At 39.0% G+C, this 23893-nt stretch overlaps 1 protein-coding gene across 2 annotated transcripts in view; it reads right to left on the reverse strand.

Annotated features, from left to right (window-relative positions):
* ARHGAP19 (Rho GTPase activating protein 19) overlaps positions 1 to 23505 on the reverse strand; it is a 58547-nt gene extending 35042 nt beyond the window's left edge. Inside the window, exons 1-3 of one of the 2 annotated variants that reach the window (XM_033425693.2) lie at positions 23432 to 23505; positions 2362 to 2627; positions 750 to 830 (exon numbers count right to left, since the gene is read on the reverse strand). In XM_033425693.2, coding sequence (XP_033281584.1) covers positions 750 to 830; positions 2362 to 2627; positions 23432 to 23487 — 403 coding nt within the window. In that variant the 5' untranslated portion in view covers positions 23488 to 23505. Of the gene's footprint in view, positions 1 to 749; positions 831 to 2361; positions 2628 to 23129; positions 23378 to 23431 lie in introns of those variants that run through there. The other variant, XM_033425694.2, reaches the window with a different exon arrangement.
* Between the last annotated feature and the right edge of the window lie 388 nt (positions 23506 to 23893).

Below are 23893 nucleotides of genomic sequence, written 5' to 3' on the forward strand. Positions count from 1 at the left end.
GACTGTGTCCAAGTGGCAACAGGGCCCAAGGATGCTAGATCTTCCTATTATTTCCTATTATCCAAAGAAGTTGAAAACCTGGACTGTTTCCATTTTAAAAGTCTGATAACTTATTTTATTTTTAATTTAATTCTTTGCCAAACAAACAAAATATGAATATAGATGACTTAAACTCTTAGGCTGTCAGTTTGCAACCTCTGCTCTAGCTCCTAGCACAATGTCCCATATAGAATAAGACATAAATAAGTGTTAGTGTCAAATTTATCAAGACATCACATAAAGCCACACATTTCATATACACTCAGCTCTGCCAAACACTTAGAGCAATGACATAACCAGTATGACTACTAAAAAAATGAAAAAGGAATTAAGTGAAGAGTGTATTTTAATCAGAGAATTCTAGAGATGAAAAGTATCTTTGGCAATAAATTATGCTCCCTGGAGTAAATGTTATAAAGGAGCAACGTATTTTTACAGAAGAAATGTCTCTTTCAGTCAAGGGGAAATTGTGATTTCATAGACACTATCTAATGTATATATATCTTTGAGAGTATAAAACAAATCAATATATGAGATGAAATTTAAAAGGAAATATATTTAGAAACATACCACCTGAAATTATCATTGATTAGTGTCTTTGTTGATGGTTAATTGTCACCTAACAATTGCTAACTCAAGGATGTTAGCTCCCAGTAGAAAACTGACAATTCTTCATTAACAAAGAATGACAAAATTTCAAGTAGTCTTACTTTTGTGTAGATATTCAATCAGTTGGTATATACGGGCAATGCCTTCCTCTGTCAGTGGGGATCCAAATATTACTCCTTTTTCTGAAAAAAACCATACAATAGAACAAGGCTATATTTTCCACAAATAGGACAAAATCAGCATACTTAAAAGCAACATACCCCTCAAGTATATTATGTTACAGTTTAGCAAGTATTTTCACAGGGTCAGTAAACAAAAACCTTAAAGTTGGAAGTGTACCAGAAAATGTAATCAGAAAACTCTCAATCAACTCTGCGAGTTTAATCTTAGATGGTAGGTTCCTTGAAGGCAAAGACCATCTTCTTATTTAAGTAGCAATACCTAGAATATTGATATGTAATTTAAAAACAAACAAAAAATAGAACTTAGACCCATGATTGTCAGAGCATGATAGATTATCCACTACAGTTGGTATAGGGTCTGATCTGTTATAATGTTTAAACTTTTTTTGCTGCCCTCAGAATTTCCTAATATTTAAAAAAACAGGGGCTTCCTTGGTGGTTCAGTGGTTAAGAATCTGCCTGCCAATGCAAGGGACATGGGTTCGAGCCCTGGCCTGGGAAGATCCCACATGCCGTGGAGCAACTAAGCCCGTGTGCCACAACTACTAAGCCTGAGCTCTAGAGCCCGCAAGCCACAACTACTGAGCCCACGTGCCACAACTACTGAAGCCTGTGCACTTGGAGCCCGTGCTCTGCAACAAGAAAAGCCACCGCAATGAGAAGCCTGCGCACCGCAACAAAGAGTAGCCCCTGGTCACCGCAACTAGAGAAAGCCAGTGCACAGCAACGAAGACCCAACACAGCCAAAAATAAATAAATAAATTTATTTTTAAAAATTAATTAATTAAAAAAAATTAAAAAACAAAATAGGGGCTTCCCTGGTGGCGCAGTGGTTGAGAGTCCGCCTGCCGATGCAGGGGACACGGGTTCGTGCCCCGGTCCGGGAAGATCCCACATGCCGCGGAGCGGCTGGGCCCGTGAGCCATGGCCGTTGAGCCTGTGCGTCAGGAGCCTGTGCTCCACAACGGGAGAGGCCACAACAGTGAGAGGCCCGCGTACAGCAAAAAAAAAAAAAAAACAATAAAAAACAAAATAGTATAGTACCTCTTTAACATCTTATCAAAAGCAGTGTTAATAGTCATAATTTATTATATATATCACTAATAACTTATTTCTGAGAAGGCTTTTTTTGGGTGATTCATAGGTATTTGCCTTATCAAAGCATTCCATGGAATGAAAACATTTGAGAACTACTGCAATAAAAAAATGTTCAAACTTTCTTTACTGTACTCACCAGCTGTGAAACTTTGTATCTTTAATATTATTTTAGTATAGTATTAATAGGGCATGAAAATCAAGGTGCCCTGATAACTATCTAAACTAATCATGTTATGTCTTGGGGACTGATATATATGCTTTAATTTATCTAGACCATTTTTATTAATATTACTTAAGGTTTTACTACTCATGTAAATGAAAAATGACAAAAAGTGCTTTATAATAATAGAAACTCCTCCATGAACATGCAGATGTTCAGAATGAAGCCCAGGGAGCAGCTGAGACCTGTCCCCTTCACAGATACATCTCCTACCCTTTCGCTTGAGAGACATTAGAGACCGGAAGAATCCTGATGCCGGGCCGGCCCCACCAGGCAACTTAAGGTCCACTTCTCCCATCAGCTGAGCCAACTCAGTTCCAGGCAAGTCGATGAGCCTTGTGATATTGCTGACCACCAACTCGGTGAACACCTCAGGTTTCTCATGTCGGAGTTTCTCCACAAAAAAGTCAGGATTGAAGATAATGGGCTGACTTCGAAGGGAAGAGTCATTGCAGATAACAAAATTGCAGATGGCATCTCTGAAAACATGAAACAGAAGAATCTTTGGGGGGATCATTTTTTTTTTGGGGGGGGGATCATTTTTAATATGGGTTTCGCATTCCCTCTCAACCATACAATTATTCATTCTTTCTGTGGGCATATATATAACCTACAGACTGGTCTTTTGAAAACCTAATCCCCAATCTGCTGACTGCATAAAAGAAGACAATTTGGGCTTGTTGCTGTTTAGGTGATATCCACCTTAGAATTTTAGTTTAAAGAAAAGACACCAAATAGCCTCTATGATATGACCTGAATTTGCCTCTTAATTTTAGGCATTCACTGCAAGAAGATAGAGATCCTTACAGTCTCCTGAGTCTAAGAGTATATTAGAACTGGCAGTCACATAGACCACTTTCCTTATTAAAACAGTCAAACCCTAAACTATTACCATTAAATTCTTGTAAAACATCAGACCTGCAGCTGTTCCCCCTAACACAGCAATGGGTAATCATTAAATTAAGGCCTTCCTGGGAGTATAGCCAGCACTGTATGGTATTTTCCATCCAGTGATTAACTGCTGACAGTAACACAGGCTAGTCGCAAATGCCACAGAAACCATGTGACAGTGAGCATGAGACTACTGAAGAGCTAAAACTATATCTAAACAGTATAGTAGACATTTTGAAAACATTTACTCTACCCTTAGGGTTCTTTGGTTCCTGGGTCCCTACACAGGCAGGTGTTTCCTTATAATCAGTCCCCTTCAACTGAGCCAGGCGCTTTGGATTCTGTTCCTCATAACCAAAAAGCCTTCACTAGAATGGAAGGCACTTACAGGTACATAAAATAGATATTAATTCAGCCTTGCCAAGGTTCAGAAATGGGTTTTATTTTAAAATCCTTCATTCTGGATGGCTTTGGCCCATCGTCTAAGTCCAAACTTTGCTCAGACAGGTTCTTCGTCTCTAAGGCACTTTAAAAAATTCTGTATTTTGCTTCTAATTTTACTCTTCTATCACTGAGTAATACTCAGCAGATATGTTCTGTTGGCCCTTGATCTTAGCTGGTTTTCCACTCCTAAATTATTTGGGCTATACTTCTAGCAAAGCTCCTCTGACTCTCAGAAATATTTTCTTCCCTATTGTTTTCTAATTTTAACATGTTACATATAAGAACTGTATTATTCCGTCTCTTGTAGCAGACACATCACCACTTGTTTGTATCCATTATCAATCATCTCTAATGGCTTATTCTAATTTTCATTATATAAACAGCCATCTATTACACAACCAATGAGTAAAATGTAACACAAGCCAGAAAGGACAAGTCATCACATCTATCAGACAAAGCTGAAATCCACCTGACTCAATCAAACATTCCCACAATAAAAACAATCACAACTTAAAAGTTTCCACAACACCCTAGGTACCAAAGCACTGTTCCAGGAAAAATGATATCTCTAAACATTAAATATAACTAATCTTTAACACACTTTGCCAATACTACATGGAACTTTTTTTTTTCTGGCCACACCACATGGCATGTGGGATCTTAGCTCCCCTGCAGTGGAAGCGCGGAGTCTTAACCACTGCACCGCCAGGGAAGTCCTACATGGATCACTTTTAACATGGTATAATGAAAACAAGGCATGGGTAAATTTCAAAGTTCATCTCTACTTCCCTGAAAAGTTATTACATAATTTTATTCAACAGCCCAAATCTTCAGTTGGTGGCTACTAAATTTCTTTTCTCTAAAATGATAACGTAAGAATTTACATAAAAATTATGAATGTGTATTTTCAAGCCAAAAAGTCATTAAAGAAAGAGAACTTAAAATGCTGTTTCCTCAACCTTTTTATACACTAAGGTTATTTTTCCTGTATAAATTCCTGTATAATTTTCCCTGTATAATCATTGGCAAATGATTATAATACAAGCCAAATAAAATCAAAAGCAATTTCATCCTAAGCATTGACAAAGCCTTTTTTTTTAATGTCAGCTTATTTCAGTCAAGAAATGAGTCAATAGACAACTATTACTTATAATCACTGCCAATGAGAAATTACTACTCTACTGAGAGAGTCAGAAAATCATGAAATGGGTTAGCACCAAAAAGAGTCTTATAATTTATCAGATCTAAGCTTTTATGGATGTCACATCCCTTTTAATTCTGAAAAACAGAATCCAGATCAAATTAATTCTAACATATAAATGTACATGAATAGCATCTATTATATTCTTAAAGTAGAAACACATACATACATATAACCTCCAGATCTTTAGTTTATTAATATCCAGAGTAAGACTCAGTTGAGATTCCAAAACTTATATCACAGTTGACATTCAGGCACTAAACTGGTTCAAATAGACAAGTAGAAAGGAGCCGGAGGCACAAAACCCTACTACATCGTTTCTCAACAGAATCCTTTCTACCTTGCGGTCTGCTCCCTCCGAAATAGGTAGAATAGGTAGGAGAATAAATAAGTTCAAGGCTGCCCCTACCTATTCACAAGGAATACAAGAAAGAGACACCTTAGGAGTCCTAATACACAAGTAACAAACAAGCAATCTCAGTTTCTTTTCCCCTTCTGCTTTTTCTCCCCTTCCTTCCCATAATCATTCACTTTTGTTTTGTCTCACTTTAATTTCTTTAACCTAGTTCTTTTTTTTTTCCTCTCCTTCACTTATTCTGAGTGGAGCATGTAGTAAGACAAAAAGTAAGGGAGAGAAGTGGTTAAAAAAAGGAAGTAAAGTGGAAGATAAGAGATGGAAAAGACAGATATAGTAGGTTATGTTTTTAAATTATCCCCATATCACAAAGTCCGCTAATCTCTTTCCATGGAATACACAGTACCACAATATAAAGCTGAGAATATCACAGAACATGGTCAAGAACTTAAGAGAAGGGCTAAAGAAAAAGAAAAATACTATTTTTAAGCAAAAACAACTTCCTCCTCTACAGTATCTAATTTTAAAACAAACTCTAAGTTTGCTCAAGTTTAAGAAAAAAATTAATTTCTTACATAAATGCTGAAAGCTTCTGATGAGGCATTGGTAAATCGAAGAGACAGGAAAAAAGCTTTCTCCTTGTTCGTTGTAACAAAGAAACCCTCCTTTCCCTGCCCCATCACAGCCTACACAAATTCCAGACATGTTAGAGGACACAAGGGCACATTATGGGGCCTGAAAGGCAGTACTTATTAGGACTCTAAGCACTCATCTGCAAGTAGGAACAAAACAGAAATTAAAAACTGGACCAAGTGAATTGTATTTGCCAACACATAGATGAAACGCAAGAGTAGTCTCCCATCATACTGAAAGTTGTATTAGACAAAACAATCACACAATATAAACAGTATAAGGACAAGCAGTTTTATAATATAAAAGGAAGGGTGATCCCTACCTCACGTCATACACAAAAAATAAATTCCAGACAGAATAAAGAGCCAAATATGAAAAGCCAATTTTTTTTATTTTTATTGGAATATAGTTGCTTTACAATGTTGTGTTAGTTTCTACTGTACAGCAAAGTGAACCAGTTATACATGTACATATATACATTCTTGTTTAGATTCCCTTCCAAAAAAGTCAAACTTTAAAAAGAATAAATTAATGAGGCAGAAAAAAGACTTCTTAAACATGACATAAAATGCACAATCCACAAAGAAAAGATTGAAACATTTAACTACATTAAAATTTTAAATGTCTGTTCAACAAATAACATTATAAACAAAGTTCTCAAAAAATGAAGTCACAGTGCCTCTGGAGAGAGGAACTGGATGAAAGAACAGGAGTGGGAGAGAAACTTTTCACTGTATGCTTTTTTGTATTTTCTGGATTTTTGACTCGTGAACATACTACCCATTCATAATAAATAAATAAATAACAAATAAATGTAAAACTTTAAAAGTAATAATAAAAGACAAGCCATAAACTGAAAAAAAAATTTGTCAAAAGATATAACCAAGTAATTCATAGAAGAGGGGTCTAAATGACTAATAAACATGAACAGAATCTTAACTTTAGAAGTTATCAGGGTAAAGAAAATTGAAAAATGGTATCTTTCCCCACCCATCATTTTGGCATAAACTATCAAATTCAGGTGATATCTTCTTATTCTTAGTTTGCTAAGGGTTATTTATTTATTATCATGAGTCTGTGCTTAATTTCATCAAAATTTTTTGACAATCATATAATTTTTCTCCTTTATTTTGTTTATGTAGTGAATGAATGATTAATGTTAAACCAGCTGGTCATTTCTAGAATAAACCCAATATTATAATAATGTATTATCATTTTTATATATTACCGAATTTGGTTTGCTAATAGTTTGATTACGTTTCTCCATTTATGTTCATAAGTGAGATTATCGTGGAATTGTTTTCTTATATTGTCTTCATTAGGTTTTGTATCAAGGTTGTGCTGGCCTTACAAAGTGAGTTGGGGAGTGTGTCCTATTTTTCTGTTTTCTGAAAAAGTTTGTGTCATTTCTTCTTTAAATGTTTGATGGAATTGGCTGATGAAGCCATCTGGACTTAGAGTTTTCTTTGTAAGGTTTTTAATTATATATACTCAATTTATTTTGTGTTACAGAACTATTCAAATTTTCTATTTCTTCTTGTATTAATTTTGGTAAGCCAGATATGTCTAGGGTTTTGTCTATTTCACATAAATATTCAAACTTTACTGGCATAAACTTGTTCATAATATCCTCTTAGGAACTTTTTAATGTGTCCAGGTTCTGTAGTGATGTCCTCCTCCTTGTTCCCGATATTGGTAATTTATGTTTTCTCTCTTTTTTAATTTATGAATCTTATTAGAGATTTAGCAATTTTTATTAGCTTTGTCAAGGTTCCAGCTTTTGGTTTTACTGAACTCCTCTATTACATGTTTGTTGTTTATTTCACTAATTTCTGCTCTTATCTTTATTACTTCCTTTCTTCTTTACTGGATTCAGGATAAGGTGGCACTGCAAATCAATGGGGAATGAATGACTTTTTCACGAAATGGTGCGGGGACACATGGACATCTATAGGGGGAAAAAATGAAAATTGACACCTGTGTCACTATACACAAGGTCAATTCCAGGTGAATTATAGATCTAAAGGTGAACAACAAAACAATAAGCCTACTAGAAGGTAATATAGAAGAATATATTATTGAACTCAGGGTGGGGAAATAATTTTTAAATAACACATAAAAAATATTAACCAAAAAGAAAAAGATCAATACAATTGACTTCATTAAAATGAGAACTTGTGTTTATCAAAAGACACCATCAAAAAAAAAAAAAAAGACACCATCAAGAAAGTGAAAATGACAGGCACAGAGTGGGAAAATATATCTACAATACATACAGCAAAAAATGGCTCATATCTTGAATATATGTAGACTTCGTATTAATCAATAAGAAAAAATAAATAGCCTAATAGAAAAACAAGCATGAGATTTCCATAAAATCTCATTTAAAAAGCTACTCAATATCATTAGACACCAAGGAACTGCAAATTAAAAACCAATGACAGGGCTTCCCTGGTGGCGCAGTGGCTAAGAATCCGCCTGCCAATGCAGGGGACACGGTTTCGAGCCCTGGTCCGGGAAGATTCCACATGCAGTGGAGTAACTAAGCTCGTGGGCCACAACTACTGAAGCCTGCACACCTAGAGCCCATGCTCCGCAACAAGAGAAACCACCGCAATGAGAAGCACCGCAACGAAGAGTAGCTCCCACTCGCCACAACTAGAGAAAAGCCCGCACGCAGCAACGAAGACCCAACGCAGCCAAAAATAAATAAATAAATTATTTTTAAAAAAGACAAAAGATAGGGCTTCCCTGGTGCGCTGTGGTTGAGAGTCCGCCTGCCGATGCAGAGGACACGGGTTTGTGCCCCGATCCGGGAAGATCCCACATGCGGCGGAGCGGCTAGGCCCGTGAGCCATGGCCACTGAGCCTGCGTGTCCGGAGCCTGTGCTCCGCAACGGGAGAGGCCACGACCGTGAGAGGCCCGCGTACCGCAAAAAAAAAAAAAAAAAAGACAAAAAATACAGTGTTTAGAGATACAGTCTCCAACTTAAAATGGTTCAACTTACGATTTTTCAACTTTATGATGGTGTGAAAGCAATATGCATTCAGTAGAAACCGTACTTCAATTTTGAATTTTGATCTTTTCCCAGGCTAGCAATATGTAGTACAATACTCTTTCGTGATGCTGGACAGCAACCATCCTGTACCCATACAACCATTGTTTTTTCACTTTCAGTAGAGTAGTCAATAAACTACATGAGATATTCAACACTTTATTACAAAATAGGCTTTGTGTTAAATGATTCTGACCAATTATAAGCTAATGTAAGTGGTCTGAGCATGTTTAAGGTAGGCTAGGCTAAGCTATCATGTTCAGTAGGTTAGGTGTACTAAATGCATTTTCGACTCCATCATAAATCAAGGAAGATCTGTACTTGCTTAAGTAGCAAAATTGTAAAGAGAAGCAAAGATGTATTTACCATTCAGGATAATGGTTACCTTTGAGGGTTTGTGATTATGAGGAGGCCAGAGGGCATAAGGGGAGTTTCTAGGGTGTTAGCACTGTTTTTGTGATAAAGTATTCAGCTGGGGGAAAGGGGAGTGGTTCATTTGAGGTAAATCTGGAAAATGTTAACATTTGTTGAAGCTGGGTGTTAGAAAGAGTACTGATTATATTATTACTTGTATATATAACCAACATCCTTGATGACAAATTTTTTTAAGAAACCAAGTAGTTTTGACCTAAGTCTTGCTACAACTTGATGTAAATATCACAGAAAATCTAAGTACAGTATATACTAAAGGTTAATTTCCTCATCATAAAGGTTTTTGCATAAATGTCTAGAACCAGGAGAATTAGTAGTTAAGTATACAGGCATACAGAAATAGCAAGGACTCCAGTATTTAAATGCATATACTAGGCAACTATCCCAAAGAGTAATAGAGGCAAGACCTACCCCTCAAACAGGATATTTTTTATTACCTATAGTCTGCAATGATTACTTTTACCACTAGATGGAACTCTACATGTAAGGTGATATGCTTAGTGAAAGGACTGGAAACAAAATTCACAGCTGAAAAATCAATTACATAAAAATGAAATGCAGGTGCTTTTGAGGCATGTGAAACACATGAATCTGCAAAATTCAAGGCAGTGGGAGAAAAAAAAAAACCTGTATCCTGCAGATGTATCTTTTGGCTGACTACTACCAAAACTCCATACCCACAAAACTAAATGTTTCCTCCCTAGTGAATTGCTTAACTTGATTTGTTCTCCAAGAACCACAATCTTGGCAACATCTATCAAAATATGAGCTATATTTAAAGTTGTCTAAACCTGACTTACCACCCTGAGAGAAGTATGCACTCTCTTACTACTTTTTCAATCTCTGGCTCTGAAACATGGCTTTAAATGTGTCACTTTATTGGAAAGCTGTTAGATATGAATACAAGTATTAAAGAAGAGGCTATTATTCTGCCCTTTTTCTACATGCCAAAGTTAAACTGGTATTATGAAAGTTGTACATAAAAAGAAAGGATAAAAGTAGGTCCCGTGTGTCCAAGCTGGCAGGGTTTTTATAACAGAAACAGTTTAAAGTTGATAAGTAGTACCACAGTTTTTCAGGAAATAATATACAATTTCTTAAACAAAAATTTTGAAACACTTACATCCCAAGATCTGCCCTTAAGAGTAGCTATCCAAGGTTTTGTAATATGGACCTCTTATCACTAATTTAGACTCCAATCATCTACAAAAATATATTTGGGGCTTCCCTGGCAGCGCAGTGGTTAAGAATCTGCCTGCCAATGCAGGGGACACGGGTTCGAGCCCTGGCTCAGGAAGATCCCACATGCCAAGGAGCAACTAAGCCCGTGCACCACAACTACTGAGCCTGCACTCTAGAGCCCACGAGCCACAACTACTGAGCCCATGTGCCACAACTACTGAAGCCTGCGCGCCTAGAGCCCGTGCTCCGCAATGAGAAGCCATGACAATGAGGAGCCCCAGGCACTGCAACAAAGAGTAGCCCGCTCCCCGCAACTAGAGAAAGCCCGCGCACAGCAACGAAGACCCAACACAGACAAAAATAAAAACAAATAAATAAAAATATATATATATTTGGCCCCTATATTTATTTGATCCCAACTTGAACTAATTTCAGACTACTAGAGCAACTTGATCTGAATTAAAGTGGCAGATGAAGGAATTCCTGATTGCTTACCCTCTTAACCTAAACATTCTGGAAATGTGATCAAGATTTTGCCCTATGAAATGACGATGAAAACTTCTCAGTCAAGAAGGCTAATTATTCTTCCTACGAGCACCAATAACACACGTTTATTAACATATATTTAACTTGTCAATTTTTATCCCTTTGGGTGTCACAAGAATTAGTATTAATTCTGTCGCTGCCACCTCCCTTACTTTTTCTCCCCCTGGCTGGTGTACAATTGGAAGAAAGTTTACTTGTATTAGAAAAGTAACAGCAAAATTCCCTATTCATTTGGAGAAAGTTCTATAGGATGCTTCACTGACAGCACAGTGTCTCTCGTATCATTATCTTAAAGCTGTTTACCCCTCAAAAAAGTATAGTCAAAGCTTCAGGAGACTATCTTTTCCTACAGACTTTAAATGCCATGAGCCTCAAGCAATTAAAACCAAAGTATTTCTACCTAGGGTCAGATTAGGTTCCAAAAGACTACTTCTAAATCCACTTGTTCCAAAGTCCAGAGTGATATTAATACTATCCAAGAGACAGCTAATGCTTTTGCTCTGGCATATGACTTGTTCATATCTATATAACTTCACATATTGAAAACTCTTAAGAGCTTTAATCTCTTAGTCAGTATTCTACGAAACTAATCGTAAGTCTCTTCATCAACCATCATAAGAAGGTGAATTGCTTTTCTGAGGCACATGTTAGCCAAACAAGAAATCACAGCCACTCACATGTCATTTAAATTCAAACTAACCGTGATCTACTGAGTGCTTTATAATTTTAAGAAATTGTAAGGTACAGGAACAAGAAACTAAACTAAGTCTCTGGCATCCAGAAGCTTAAAATTCACTAAACACTACAAGATACTATTTTTTTTCCACTATGTCTCTTTTCAAAAATACAAGTGGTTAATTACAGGTGCAATTAGCACATGGGCACCCAGAAGACCCCAAGAGATGACTTTAAAAATTGGGTTGCGGAGCTTCCCTGGTGGCGCAGTGGTTGAGAGTCCGCCTGCCGATGCAGGGGACACGGGTTCGTGCTCTGGTCTGGGAAGATCCACATGCTGCGGAGCGGCTAGGCCCATGAGCCATGGCTGCTAAGCCTGCGCGTCCGGAGCCTGTGCTCTGCAACAGGAAGAGGCCACAACAGTGAGAGGCCCGCGTACCGCAAAAAAAAAAAAAAAAAAATTGGGTTGCGAACAATTTTTCTTTTATTGCATTTGCACATAAATGTTAGTCTTTTAAGTGTCATTATTTTAAAGAGATCTTGGGCATTCTGCTAAAACTCCTTTGAAACTGGAAGCAATTATGAGATTTTTTTCACTGTAGTAAATCTTAAGCAACCACCACTTTGGGGAAACACAATACAATACGCTTTCCCACTCAGCACTGTGAGTGACACCAACTGTTGAGATGATGAGATATTGAAAAGACAGATTCTAATGTATGAGATTTTACGGTGCATGAAGTATATTAATACTTTTGAAATGAAATTTTTACAATTTAAATATTCCAATTTCTTTTCAACACTTTTATTTCTTAACACCTAAAAAGAATCTATTGTGTCAGTTAAAATATTTATGCTTTAATAAATTTAGGCTTTATCCTCTGTACAATCTTTTTTTTTTTTTTTTTGCTGAGTGCAGGCTTTCACTAGTTGTGGTGCGCAGGCCTCTCATTGTGGTGGCTTCCCTTGTTGCAGAGCACAGGCTCTAGGTGCACAGGCTTCAGTAGTTGTGGCTTGAGGGTTCCAAAGCGCAGGCTCAGTAGTTGTGGTGCACGGGCTTAGTTGCTCCACAGCATTGGGATCTTCCTGGACCAGTGATCGAACCCATGTCCCCTGCATTGGCAGGCAGATTCCTAACCACTGCGCCACCAGGGAAGCCCCTCTGTACAATCTTTTTTTTTTTTAATTTATTTATTTTTGTCTGTGTTGGGTCTTTGTTGCTGTGTGCGGTCTTTCTCTAGTTGCAGCGAGTGGGGGCTACTCTTCGTTGCAGTGCGCGGGCTTCTCATTGCGGTGGCTTCTCTTGTTGCAGAGCACCGGCTCTAGGCACGTGGGCTTCAGTAGTTGTGGCACACGGGCTCAGTAGTTGTGGCTCACGGGTTCCAGAACGCAGGCTCAGTAGTTGTGGCACACGGGCTTAGTTGCTCTGCAGCATGTGGGATCTTCCCGGACCAGGGCTCGAATTCATGTACCTTGCATTGGCAGGTGGATTCTTAACCACTGCGCCACCAGGGAAGCCCCCCTCTGTACAATCTTAATATACATACCCTGGGTTCAAATTTTCAATGAAAGTTTAACACAATGACATAACTGTATGTTTCACATTGGTGTACTTATTTTTAATATTTAAAAGCCATGTTTATTCGATGAAAAACACGGATTGAAAGATGACTGATCTCTTGCTTAGGGTCATCCTAACAAATGAAGCAGATTGAACGGCAGATCTAATTAAGGAGAGCTTGGTCACAAGGACAGCAGCCACAAAATGACCTGACCAAAAGAAAAAAATAATGTAGACCTTGTTACTTGAGTGAAGAAACTATTAGTGCAACCAATGCAGGGATTGTAGGGATTCCAAAATTCAGAAAACTTTAAAATGCTAAATAGACTTAAAAATACAAAAGCTAGCCACATTTCAAAGGGCTTATTATAGTGCATGTAGTGTTCTCTGATTAAAGTTTGACTTTCTTAGAGAGCAGAAAGTATTTGATGATAACATCAAGAATGTTACTAGGGCTTCCCTGGTGGCGCAGCGGTTGAGAGTCCGCCTGACGATGCAGGGGACACGGTTCGTGACCCGGTCCGGGAAGATCCCACATGCTGCGGAGCGGCTGGGCCCGTGAGCCATGGCCGCTGAGCCTGCACGTCCGGAGCCTGTGCTCCGCAACGGGAGAGGCCACAGCAGTGAGAGGCCCGCGTACCGCAAAAAAAAAAAAAAAAAAAAAAAGAATGTTACTAAATGATATTCCTGTATACTTTCTTGGTTTCTCATCTTCCCCTAATTGTTAGTTTCCTGTTATTTGGTGAGTTTTTCTTTGGTGTCATTGTTTTTACTTACTTGGTTTTATCCCTGTAATTGTGTTCAGCATAAAAATAAAACAAGTGGGACTTCCCTGGTGGCACAGTGGTTGGGAATCCGCCTACCAATTCAGGGGACATGGGTTCGGGCCTTGGGCCGGGAAGATCCCACATGCCGCGGAGCAGCTACGCCTGTGCGCCACAGCTGCTAAGTCTGCGCTCTGGAGCCCATGAGACACAACTGCTGAAGCCCACGTGCCGCAACCACTGAAGCCCAGGTGCCTAGAGCCCGTGCTCCACAGCAAGGGAAGCCATCGCAATGAGAAGCCTGCGCACCGCAACGAAGAGTGGCCCCCGCTCGTCGCAACTAGAGAAAGCCTGCGCGCAGCAACGAAGACCCAAAGCAGCCAAAAATAAATAAATAGATTTTAAAAAATAAAAAATAATAAAACAAGTGAAGAACTTCATTATGTAATCCCAATGTCATTCTTTAGTTACAATTCCTAAATTAATGAGGTTCCCCCCTCCCCGAAGGTACAATTATTAACACATGTAGCAATTGTAGCTGTCATAGGGCATGCAATTACAAATTTAATATTAAGAACCATGTGATTTCTATATTTCATTCATGAATTTTTTTCTCTTTTCATTGATACTGATAGAACCCAACTGAGACATCTTTATCTCTAAACGGATAACATTATTTTAAAGCATGTCAAATAATGTTTTACTTCTTTATTGTAACACATTTCAGAAACTTGGACAAAGATCAAACAAATCATTTTAATTTTCTATGGTGAAAAATGAATGGAGCAAAAAAAGAAAATTAGGATCATATAATCAGGAACATTTTTGAAATAGATGTAGCTTTACATGGTATGTTGGACAATATTTTCTTTTTTTTTTTTTTTTTTTGGACAATATTTTCTGTTGAAGTGGGGAAAGTTTATCTGTTATAGCTTGGCTCAGATCATTATCGTACTTTGTAATCTTACTGAGTCCCAAGAAATTTGTTTTATGCTATGTAATATACCCTGGTCAGTAAGCAAAAGAAATAAGGCCCAAACTTAATTAAACTTATATGCCTAATCTATATAGCTTTAAAGGAAGCATCTCATTTTCATACTTTTGAGTATACACAATATTTTAATTACATATTAATTTTTCTAAAACTTAAGGGTTAATAAATACTACAGCATAATAAAACTCAGCTGGCAGGAGACTGAATTTTTCTGTGATTCTAACTGTTTCATTCTTGCAATAACAAAAAACTGGTGTCTAGCTTTCAGGTAATAGTTCAGCTTGACAAATCATCTGTATTTAATTTCATAACTGATATTGTTATTTATGTTTTCATCTGATTATCTTAAAAGCTATGGCTTTATACAGTGTTACAGTTTGATACTAACACATTTCCCATTATAAATGTACTGTCATTAACGCACTCCATATTTAAATAATTATTTATAAGGTAAATCACAAAACTTGTAAGCTTCTGACAAACTCACTCTTTTTTTACCCATCACTATAGTTTTATACTTAACTACAGAAAAGAACAATGGTTTTCCTACAAGATTTTAAGTAGTGGCTAAAGAATGTAACACGAAAGATGATACAAGATCATTAACTGCCAAATGCATGGTACAGTCAATGAAAGCTCTAAGAATTCAAAGTTAGGAGAGAATCTTTCACCCTTATACAAGAGTTGAAATTTGAGGTAGGTCCTAAAGAGGAGAAGGGTTTGACAGTGGAGGAAAACAAAAAAAAAGATAAGTAGTACTTAATTAAAGGGCTTTTTTGTTTGGTTTTTTATTTGGTAGGTTTTTAGGAAACATAAAATGCTTTCTCCACACATTAGTGGCAAGCCCTTTTCAAAACGTAACTTGAAGCAAAGGAGGGTGCACAGGGGAGTTATGAAGATGGGTGTAGTGGACAACTGCCGTTCGAGCTTCCCACATCTGTTTTCCCGTTTCCCCTTGAGCAACAACCTCTTCCGATCCTTTAATTTATGTAGTTAGGTGGGCTGACCCTACTCCCTGGCCACCAGTGTGAGCATATGACCCAAGCTCACCTCATCGAAACATTTTATCCTCCTCACTGATTCAGACAAAGGCCCGCAAGTCAAACCAGGACAAAAAGACTCAATTCCAAGACTCTTGCTAGATGCTAAGATTGCTAACCAGATGGAAGATTGAAGCTGTTGGTGGTCCATTTCTGCCACCCTTTTGTGAAGAACCTGCCCTTTTATAAAGCAAATACAGAGATTGGATCTAAGAGAGTAAAAAGCAGATGCCTGGGACATTGAGATTTGAGATCTTCAATATAGATTGAGCTGTGCTTGATCTACGCCCTGGACTTTTGTTTCCTGAGCTAAGCAGTGTCTCTGTGCTTAAGCTAGTCTGTTTCTGTCACGTATGCCTGAAAGAGCCCTAACACACAGAGATGTGTAAGAGTGTCTGCCCACAGTACGAGCCCTCCTTTCCGTGCCTCCACCTCCAGAGGACAGAGCGGGCTTCTTGAGTACTCTGCCTCCCTCCTCCTCCTCTGGAGCCTCAGTTCTCCAAGATCAGTCTTGCAGGCTTCCTCACCGCTGCCTCCAAAGCCTGCCCCTGCGGCCGTGGCTGGCAGCCTCTACTATTAAGTCACCCTCTCTTCTTCATATTTTCCTTTTTTAATTTTTGTCTTTTCCCTTGCTCTTCTCCCTTCCACACCATTTCTCCTAGTTTTTCACAATGCTTCCTAGTTTTTCACAAGCCAGTCCTGTTTTTTCGTACAAATTGGAACTTCTTTTCAGCCAAATCACAGCACATAGCATGCAGCCTTTGGTTCTTCAACTGAACTCATTTCAGCTATTTTCACTGTTCCACGTTACTCAGATTCTTTAAAAAAAAAAAAACAAAAAAAAACATAAAACTTCCAAACTTAATGCTGTTATGCCAAATTTAGAGATAAATTCTGGAAAAGAGGGTATTACTCCAACTGATAATTATAACTGGAAGCTACTCTGGTGCAAAAGATCCATGTGCAATACCCAATCCTAGAACTAGACCAAAAAAACATTACTGTACGTTAGACCTTCGCAGAAATGTAGTAACTCCTTTAAAATTATATATATTTCCCATCATTACAAACACAAATTTCTAAAACCTCATATAACTACATGTCAGTAACCCCAAGTAAAAAGATATGAAAAGTTAAAGTAGCTTGCTCAAAGGCACGTACTGCTTTAACTGAGGGAAAAGTATCAATAAACAACGCACCTGCTGGGATCTTTGCATGTTTGAAATTACAAAGACCAATAAGGTAATACTATATATCTTAGACATCAGCCTGACTCAAAAAAATAAAATCAGATAAATTATATTTAACCTAATAACTATTGTTTAACAGTCTTGCTTCAGGCTCTTTATTCCAGAAAACTGTCATTCCATTTGGAATGCATATAGACCTTTACAAGCTTACACACATAAGTTTGTCCGAGCAAATTTAAGCACCGATCACCTTCTTGTCCTCTGACTTGTTTCTGTCCCTCCTCATTCATTCAGATCCTACACACCACCTCATACTTTTCTATAGAATAGACTTACGTAGTGCTGAAGCAAAGGGAAGCTAGGAACTTGGAGATAAGATGATTCTCCATGTGCCAGTTATCAATTTATTGCCTCTCACCCATCATTGCCTACTCTGCAAAAATGGAGCCAGAGACTTTTAAGTGTATTTCCTTTTCCAGCTGGCACAACGTTAAGCATTATGAATAAAGAACACTGCAGAGACAGTGCAGAAGGCAGGGCCTTTCCCTTTCCGGTTCCAGGCTGCTCGTCCAGGCAAGCTCCTGCAGCATGCACAGCTTCTCCACTGACAGACTCCAGTTTACAGCAGCCAGCAGCACCCACAAGCCAGTTGCTTCCCCCCATGACACCTCCCTATTAACAGCTTTCCCCAGTGTCCTAAAGTGTTCTGGCAGGTTCCATAAGGTGAATTTCCAACAACTTCCACCACAGCAACTTCTCTGCCATTCTGTGAGCCACAGCCATGCCTTCTCCAATAAGGTGGGATCTCTGCCCTAGGGTGCCTCTTTTTAGTACATTCTATCTCAGCCCTGTGTATAACAGTGGATTCTTTTCTTTTTTTCAGCTTTATCAAGCTATAATTGGCAGACAAAGTTTTAAGATATTTAAAGTGTACAACATGACGACTTGGTATACACAGCTGATTCTGATTTCTCCCATTTGTATATTGTTTAGAGATCTCTTTACTTCTTATTAGCCAATCCCTTGTTACTCCAATCCCGTTATAATCAATAATTCTTTATACTAAACTTTCTTTATTCAAATTACTGTATAGTTTCTGTGTCCTAGCTGAACCCTGACTGATATAGCAGGTAAAAACTAGCAAAACATCAGCACAAAATAGATGGGCTCTGGCATTTCTAGAAACAGCCCATTCTAAAAGATGTTTAATAAAACGTAATTAAAAGGGTTCACTCCAGGTAGCCAGATGGTATCTTCAAGAAGAAAGTACTGATAAGTGCTGATTTGAAAAAAAAAAAAAAGGGAGGGACTTCCCTGATGGCTCAGTGGTTAAGAATCCACCTGCCAATGCAGGGGACACGGGTAAGAGTACTAGTCTGGGAAAATCCCACATGCCACGAAGCAACGAAGCCCGTGCGCCACAACTACTGAGCCTGCACTCTAGAGCCCGTGAGCCACAACTACTGAAGCTCGTGCGCCACAACTACTGAAGCTCGTGCACCACAACTACTGAGCCCATGTGCCACAACTACTGTGCACCTAGACCCCGTGCTCCACAACAAGAGAAGCCACTGCAATGAGAAGCCCGTGCACCACAATGAAGCATAGCCCCTGCTCGCTGCAACTAGAGAAAGCCCGTGCACAGCAACGAAGACCAATGCAGCCAAAAATAAAATTTAAAAAAAAAGGAGAAAGCAATAATCTAATCAATCAGCTGTAATGTGTCTCTTTCAAGGATGAAATGGGAAAACCTGACATACATATCAGGTATATTCTTTTTTTTTAATTGAAGTATACTTGATTTACAATGTTTCAGGTGTACAGCAAAGTGATTTAGCCATATATATACATATATATGTATATATACTTTTTCAGATTCTTTTCCATTATAGGTTATTAGAAGATATTGAAGATAGTTCCCTGTGCTATACAGTAGGTCCTTGTTGGTTATCTATTTTATATATAGTAGTGTGTATCTGTTAATCCCGAACTCCTAATTTATCCCTCTCCCCCATCCTTGCCTTTCCCCTTTGGTAACCATAAGTTTGTTTTCTATGTCTATAAGTCTATTTCTGTTTTGTAAATAAGTTCATTTATATTCTTCATGCAAATTACCTAAACTGCCTTTATCGAATGGCTTGTAAGCCTGAATAGAGTCAGTCCCCAAACCCATCTAATGGATAAAATAGTTTCTGGACTTGCAATAACAAAAAAGACTGCCACTCTCTGAGGACTTCCACACAACCACCCAGCAACCTCCCTCTTTTGCACTGTTTAATCTCACAAACTCTACAGCTAAAGGTTAGAGGCAAAGAAAGGTAGGCCACTGACCAGTTTATACAGATTAACTTTAAAATTCTATTTTCTTCTTCCCCCCTCCTTCTACCAAGACTGGCCTTGTCTATAAATATAATGGTCAAACTCTCTAAGCCAGATAACTGATAAAAATGTAAAATAAAAAGATTCAGATTCAAGAAAGACCCCTGAAGAATCTATTCCTCATTACCGTTCATAGAATTTGACAGTACAAATAAAACACTGGATTCAGGGAGTTCCCTGGTGGTCCAGTGGTTAGTTAGGACTTGGCACTCTCACGGCCATGGAGCCAGGTTCAATCCCTGGTCAAGGAACTAAGATCCTGCAAGCCTCCAGGGTCGGCCAAAAAAGACCACAACAAATTGGATTCAGACATTTAAACCATGTTTTCCGCTTGTACAAGTGAGAACAGACAATTTTTCCTAAGATCAATAGGTTCCATCTACCACTTTTCTCAAAGGACCTCACTGCTGTCTTATAAGAGAAAGAACAATATAACAAAAAAGACTTCAGGAAATCTACGGGGTAGGTAAATCAGCAGGATACAGGACACTTTCCCCATCTTCAGGCACCTTCCTTATCCTCCAAAAACATTTCCAAAATGGGATGTAAGTATCCCAAAGTCTGTTCCAAAGCTCCCTAAGTTCCATGGGCAGGCTTGGGCTCCAAAACTTAGACGCTGCCGGCATATTAACTGTCTCCAGCTTTTCACAAGTGCTATCACTTCCGCGGCTTGCTCTGCCTCCGTCCACCCCTATATGTTCCCGTTTGCTTTTTCTGGTTCACAGTGGGTTTCTTTTTTTCCAGTGAATATTGAGGTTAGAAAGCCTGTGACTCTTTGTTATCAATTTCCCCTCTTCATCTAATAATAGTTAGTACTTTCTTTTTATGTCGTTTTTCAACTCAAAAAGTACTGAGCTGTATTTCCCTACTGCCGATTGCATGGGGAGGTGGCTATATTTCTTTTCCTGCTTTAGCTCTTTCTTTTTCTCTCTTTGGCCCTTAAGAGTCTCTATTATTTTTATACCACTACTGGTAGAGTGGACACCTTCTATTTGTGGATTCTCCTTATTATTAGGTGCAGGCTTAAAATAATAACGAAGAAATAGAAATAGAAAGCTAGACAGTTCTGAACAGATGATCATATATTCTCCAACATGCAAATATGTGTTGATCTGTGCAAATCAGACTCTTTCCTCTTCTTTATGGAATACAAGGGGCCACACCACCAACAGAACATTAGAAAGGTTAATATCTGCAGAACATAAAATAATTTGCATGGCATTTATCACAAGGTAATATTTTATATCTTAAAAATGACAAAAACTATTATTCATTCATTATTGACCACCTAGACAAAGCTAACTGTTGGGAATACGTAATAAAAATATACGTGTCTCGCCCTAAAAAGTTTTAGAAAACTCAACTTCTCTTTTACAGTATGAACAGTTTCAGGTTCAGATAAGATTCTGGGAATATCTACTGATCATGTAACTAATACTATAGCCCAAAATTTAAATTCAAACAGCAACTTCCTTTAAAGAAATTCAAACAGTTCCCACTACAGAAAGGTATTTTGTCTTCAGATTTTCATCACAATTCAAGATTTTAGAGCAGGCTGAAGGATGATCTAATCAAATTTATCAACCCCCTCTATGGTTTCTGGGCAAAAAGAAACGATCAACCATTTATAGGCAGCTCCAAGAGGGAAAACCTCTTCCCTGTAAAATAGTAAATAACATATTCAACCACTCCCATCTCTGCTAAGGAGGGATTCCAGTGCCCACTCACAAACCCAGCTTTCCAAGATTTGGAATCTCCTATTCAGTAAAACAGCACCAACAGACACAAAGCCAAAGCACCAGGGCAATGTAAATAAGCTCACTCTACTGAGTTCTAATATACACTTACTCAATTAAGACAACTGAGGTCTCAAAGCTGGGGTAAGACCACCCGGAAATTCTTTCTAGGAAAAGCTAAATTTCAGTGTTCCTGCTTAGGAGAAAACACTCTAAAAATAAAGTAATGATTTCCTAAACTGCAGATCCCTCTGATCTGGTCTTTAGTTGTTCTACTAGGAGAAAGAAAACGTATTACGTATGGAGTGGTTATTATCTACTAGGCTCAACGCTAAGAGCTTTAAAAGGATTGTCTGATTTAATTCTGACATTCTCTGGAATAGACATCATTATGTCCATTTACAGATGAAGAAACTGAAGCTGAGATAAGTTTAAAAATTGGCCCAGGGCTTCCCTGGTGGCGCAGTAGTTGAGAGTCCGCCTGCCGATGCAGGGGACACAGGTTCGTGCCCTGGTCCGGGAAGATCCCACATGCCGCAGAGCGGCTGGGCCTGGGAGCCATGGCCGCTGAGCCTGCGCGTCCGGAGCTTGTGCTCCGCGACGGGAGAGGCCACAATAGTGAGAGGCCCGCGTACCGGGGGAAAAAAAAAAATTGGTCTAAGTATTTTATTCTTTTTGGTGCTACTGTAAATATGATTCTTTTCCTAATATCCTTTACAGATAGTTCATTCTATCTGTATAGAAACACAACTGATTTTTATAGGTTGATTTTGTATCCTGCAACTTAAACTTGTTTATTTCTAACAGTTTTTTTGTTAGTGTCTTACGGGTTTTCTCTATATAAAATCATTTTGGGACTTCCCTGGTGGTCCAGTGGTTAAGAATCCGCCTTCCAATGCAGGGGACGCGGGTTCAATCCCTGGTTGGGGAACTAAGATCCCACACGCTACGGGGCAACTAAGCCCACGTGCGGCAACTACTGAGCCCGTGCGCCACACCTAGAGCACCCGCATGCCGCAATAAAAACAAGAACAAAAGACAAGTGTTGGTGAGGATGGGGAGAAATTGGAACATTTGTACACTGTTGGTAGGAAAGCAAAATAGGGCAGTGGTATAGCAAATAGTATGGAGGTTCCTCAAAAAAATTAAAACTAGAATTACCATATGATCCAGCAATCTCACTTCTGTGTATTTATCCAAAATCGCTGAAATCAAGATCTCAAAGAATTATTAGCACTCTCACGTTCACTGAGGCATGATTAACAACAGCCAAGATGTGGAAACAACCTAAATGTCCACGAACATACAAACAGAAAAGCAAAATGTAGTATACACATAGAATGGAATATTACTCGCCTTTAAAAAAGAAAATTCTGCAATATGTGACAACATGGATGAACCCTGAGGACATTATGCTAACTGAAATACGACAGTTGCAGAAAGACAAGTGATTCCACTTATATGAGGTATTCACTTACATGAGGTATCTAAAATAATCAAATTCACAGAACTAAAGAGTGTTATGGGGGTTGCCAGCAGCTGGAAGAGGAGGAATGTGGAGTTACTAATTAACAGGCATAAGGTTCCAGTTAAGCAAAATGAACAAGCTCTTGAAATCTGGTGTACAACACTGTACCTATAGTCAACAGTACTTATTGTACTCTTAAAATTGTACCAACAGGGTAGATCTCATGTTAAGTGTTTTTACTACAATAAAATTTTTAAAATGTTTAACCGGCCCAAGGACTCAAACCCATTTCCAACTGACACTCAAATCTGTGCTACTTAAACCACACAAACTGCCTCGGAAGAGATTAAAAAGTACTGACTGACAGCGTTCTCTCTCTGCGCTGTTAGACGTTAGGAAATTCGCTTAACAGCTCTGGGCTTGAGTTTCCTCACCATCAACATGAGTCTCAGGGCAAAGGCAGGCAGCGCTGCCACCACCAACTGGTCGGTTTGCAGCCAACGCCGCTGGTAGTCCCCCAACGGGCATCAGCAGGACCAAGCGGGGGCCCAGCTGGAGCCCAGCGTCGCGGCCGGACCACCGCGCCTCAGCTCCCGCAGGCGCGAAGATGAGAAACGCCGCGGGAGAAAGGAACAAAGCCCGGCCCCGCTGGGTCACCGTGACCCGAGGGAAGGGCATCAGTACGACCAGCCCACGGCCTCGTTTCCAAGGCAGCTGGACCAAGAGCTTGTCTCACCTCCGGCCAGATTCGCCGGCTGGCACCTCCCCTTCACTCCGCGCCTCAGTCGCCATCTTAGTCAGTAAACTTCTTTCACCACCCCCAACCCCGACCCCGCCCCCCTGCCTTTGGATTGGCTAAGGTGTTTCCCCATCTTTTACACGATTGGATGACTTGACCGGCCCTCCTCAACTTAAACAGCTTCATGATATTATAGGTCTATTCAAATAACTAACCGTCCTTGGTCGCCCCCAGTCTTGGCGGAAAAGAAAGGAGGGGGGAACCCAGCCCCAAAGCCTACCGGGAGTTGTAGTTTCTCATTTTGATTAACCCTTCGGATTCCACCGACTTTTAGGTTCAAGTCAGAAATACCAAGCCAATGCTCAAACTTTGTCCTGATGTATAAAACTCAGAATTACAGATCTGTTGAACTTGAAAGTGACTTTAAGAGTCGCTCTCTAAAATGCAAGATTCGTTTTC

This window comes from Orcinus orca, chromosome 14 (assembly GCF_937001465.1).
Source record: "Orcinus orca chromosome 14, mOrcOrc1.1, whole genome shotgun sequence".
Classification (NCBI taxonomy): Eukaryota; Metazoa; Chordata; class Mammalia; order Artiodactyla; family Delphinidae; genus Orcinus; species Orcinus orca.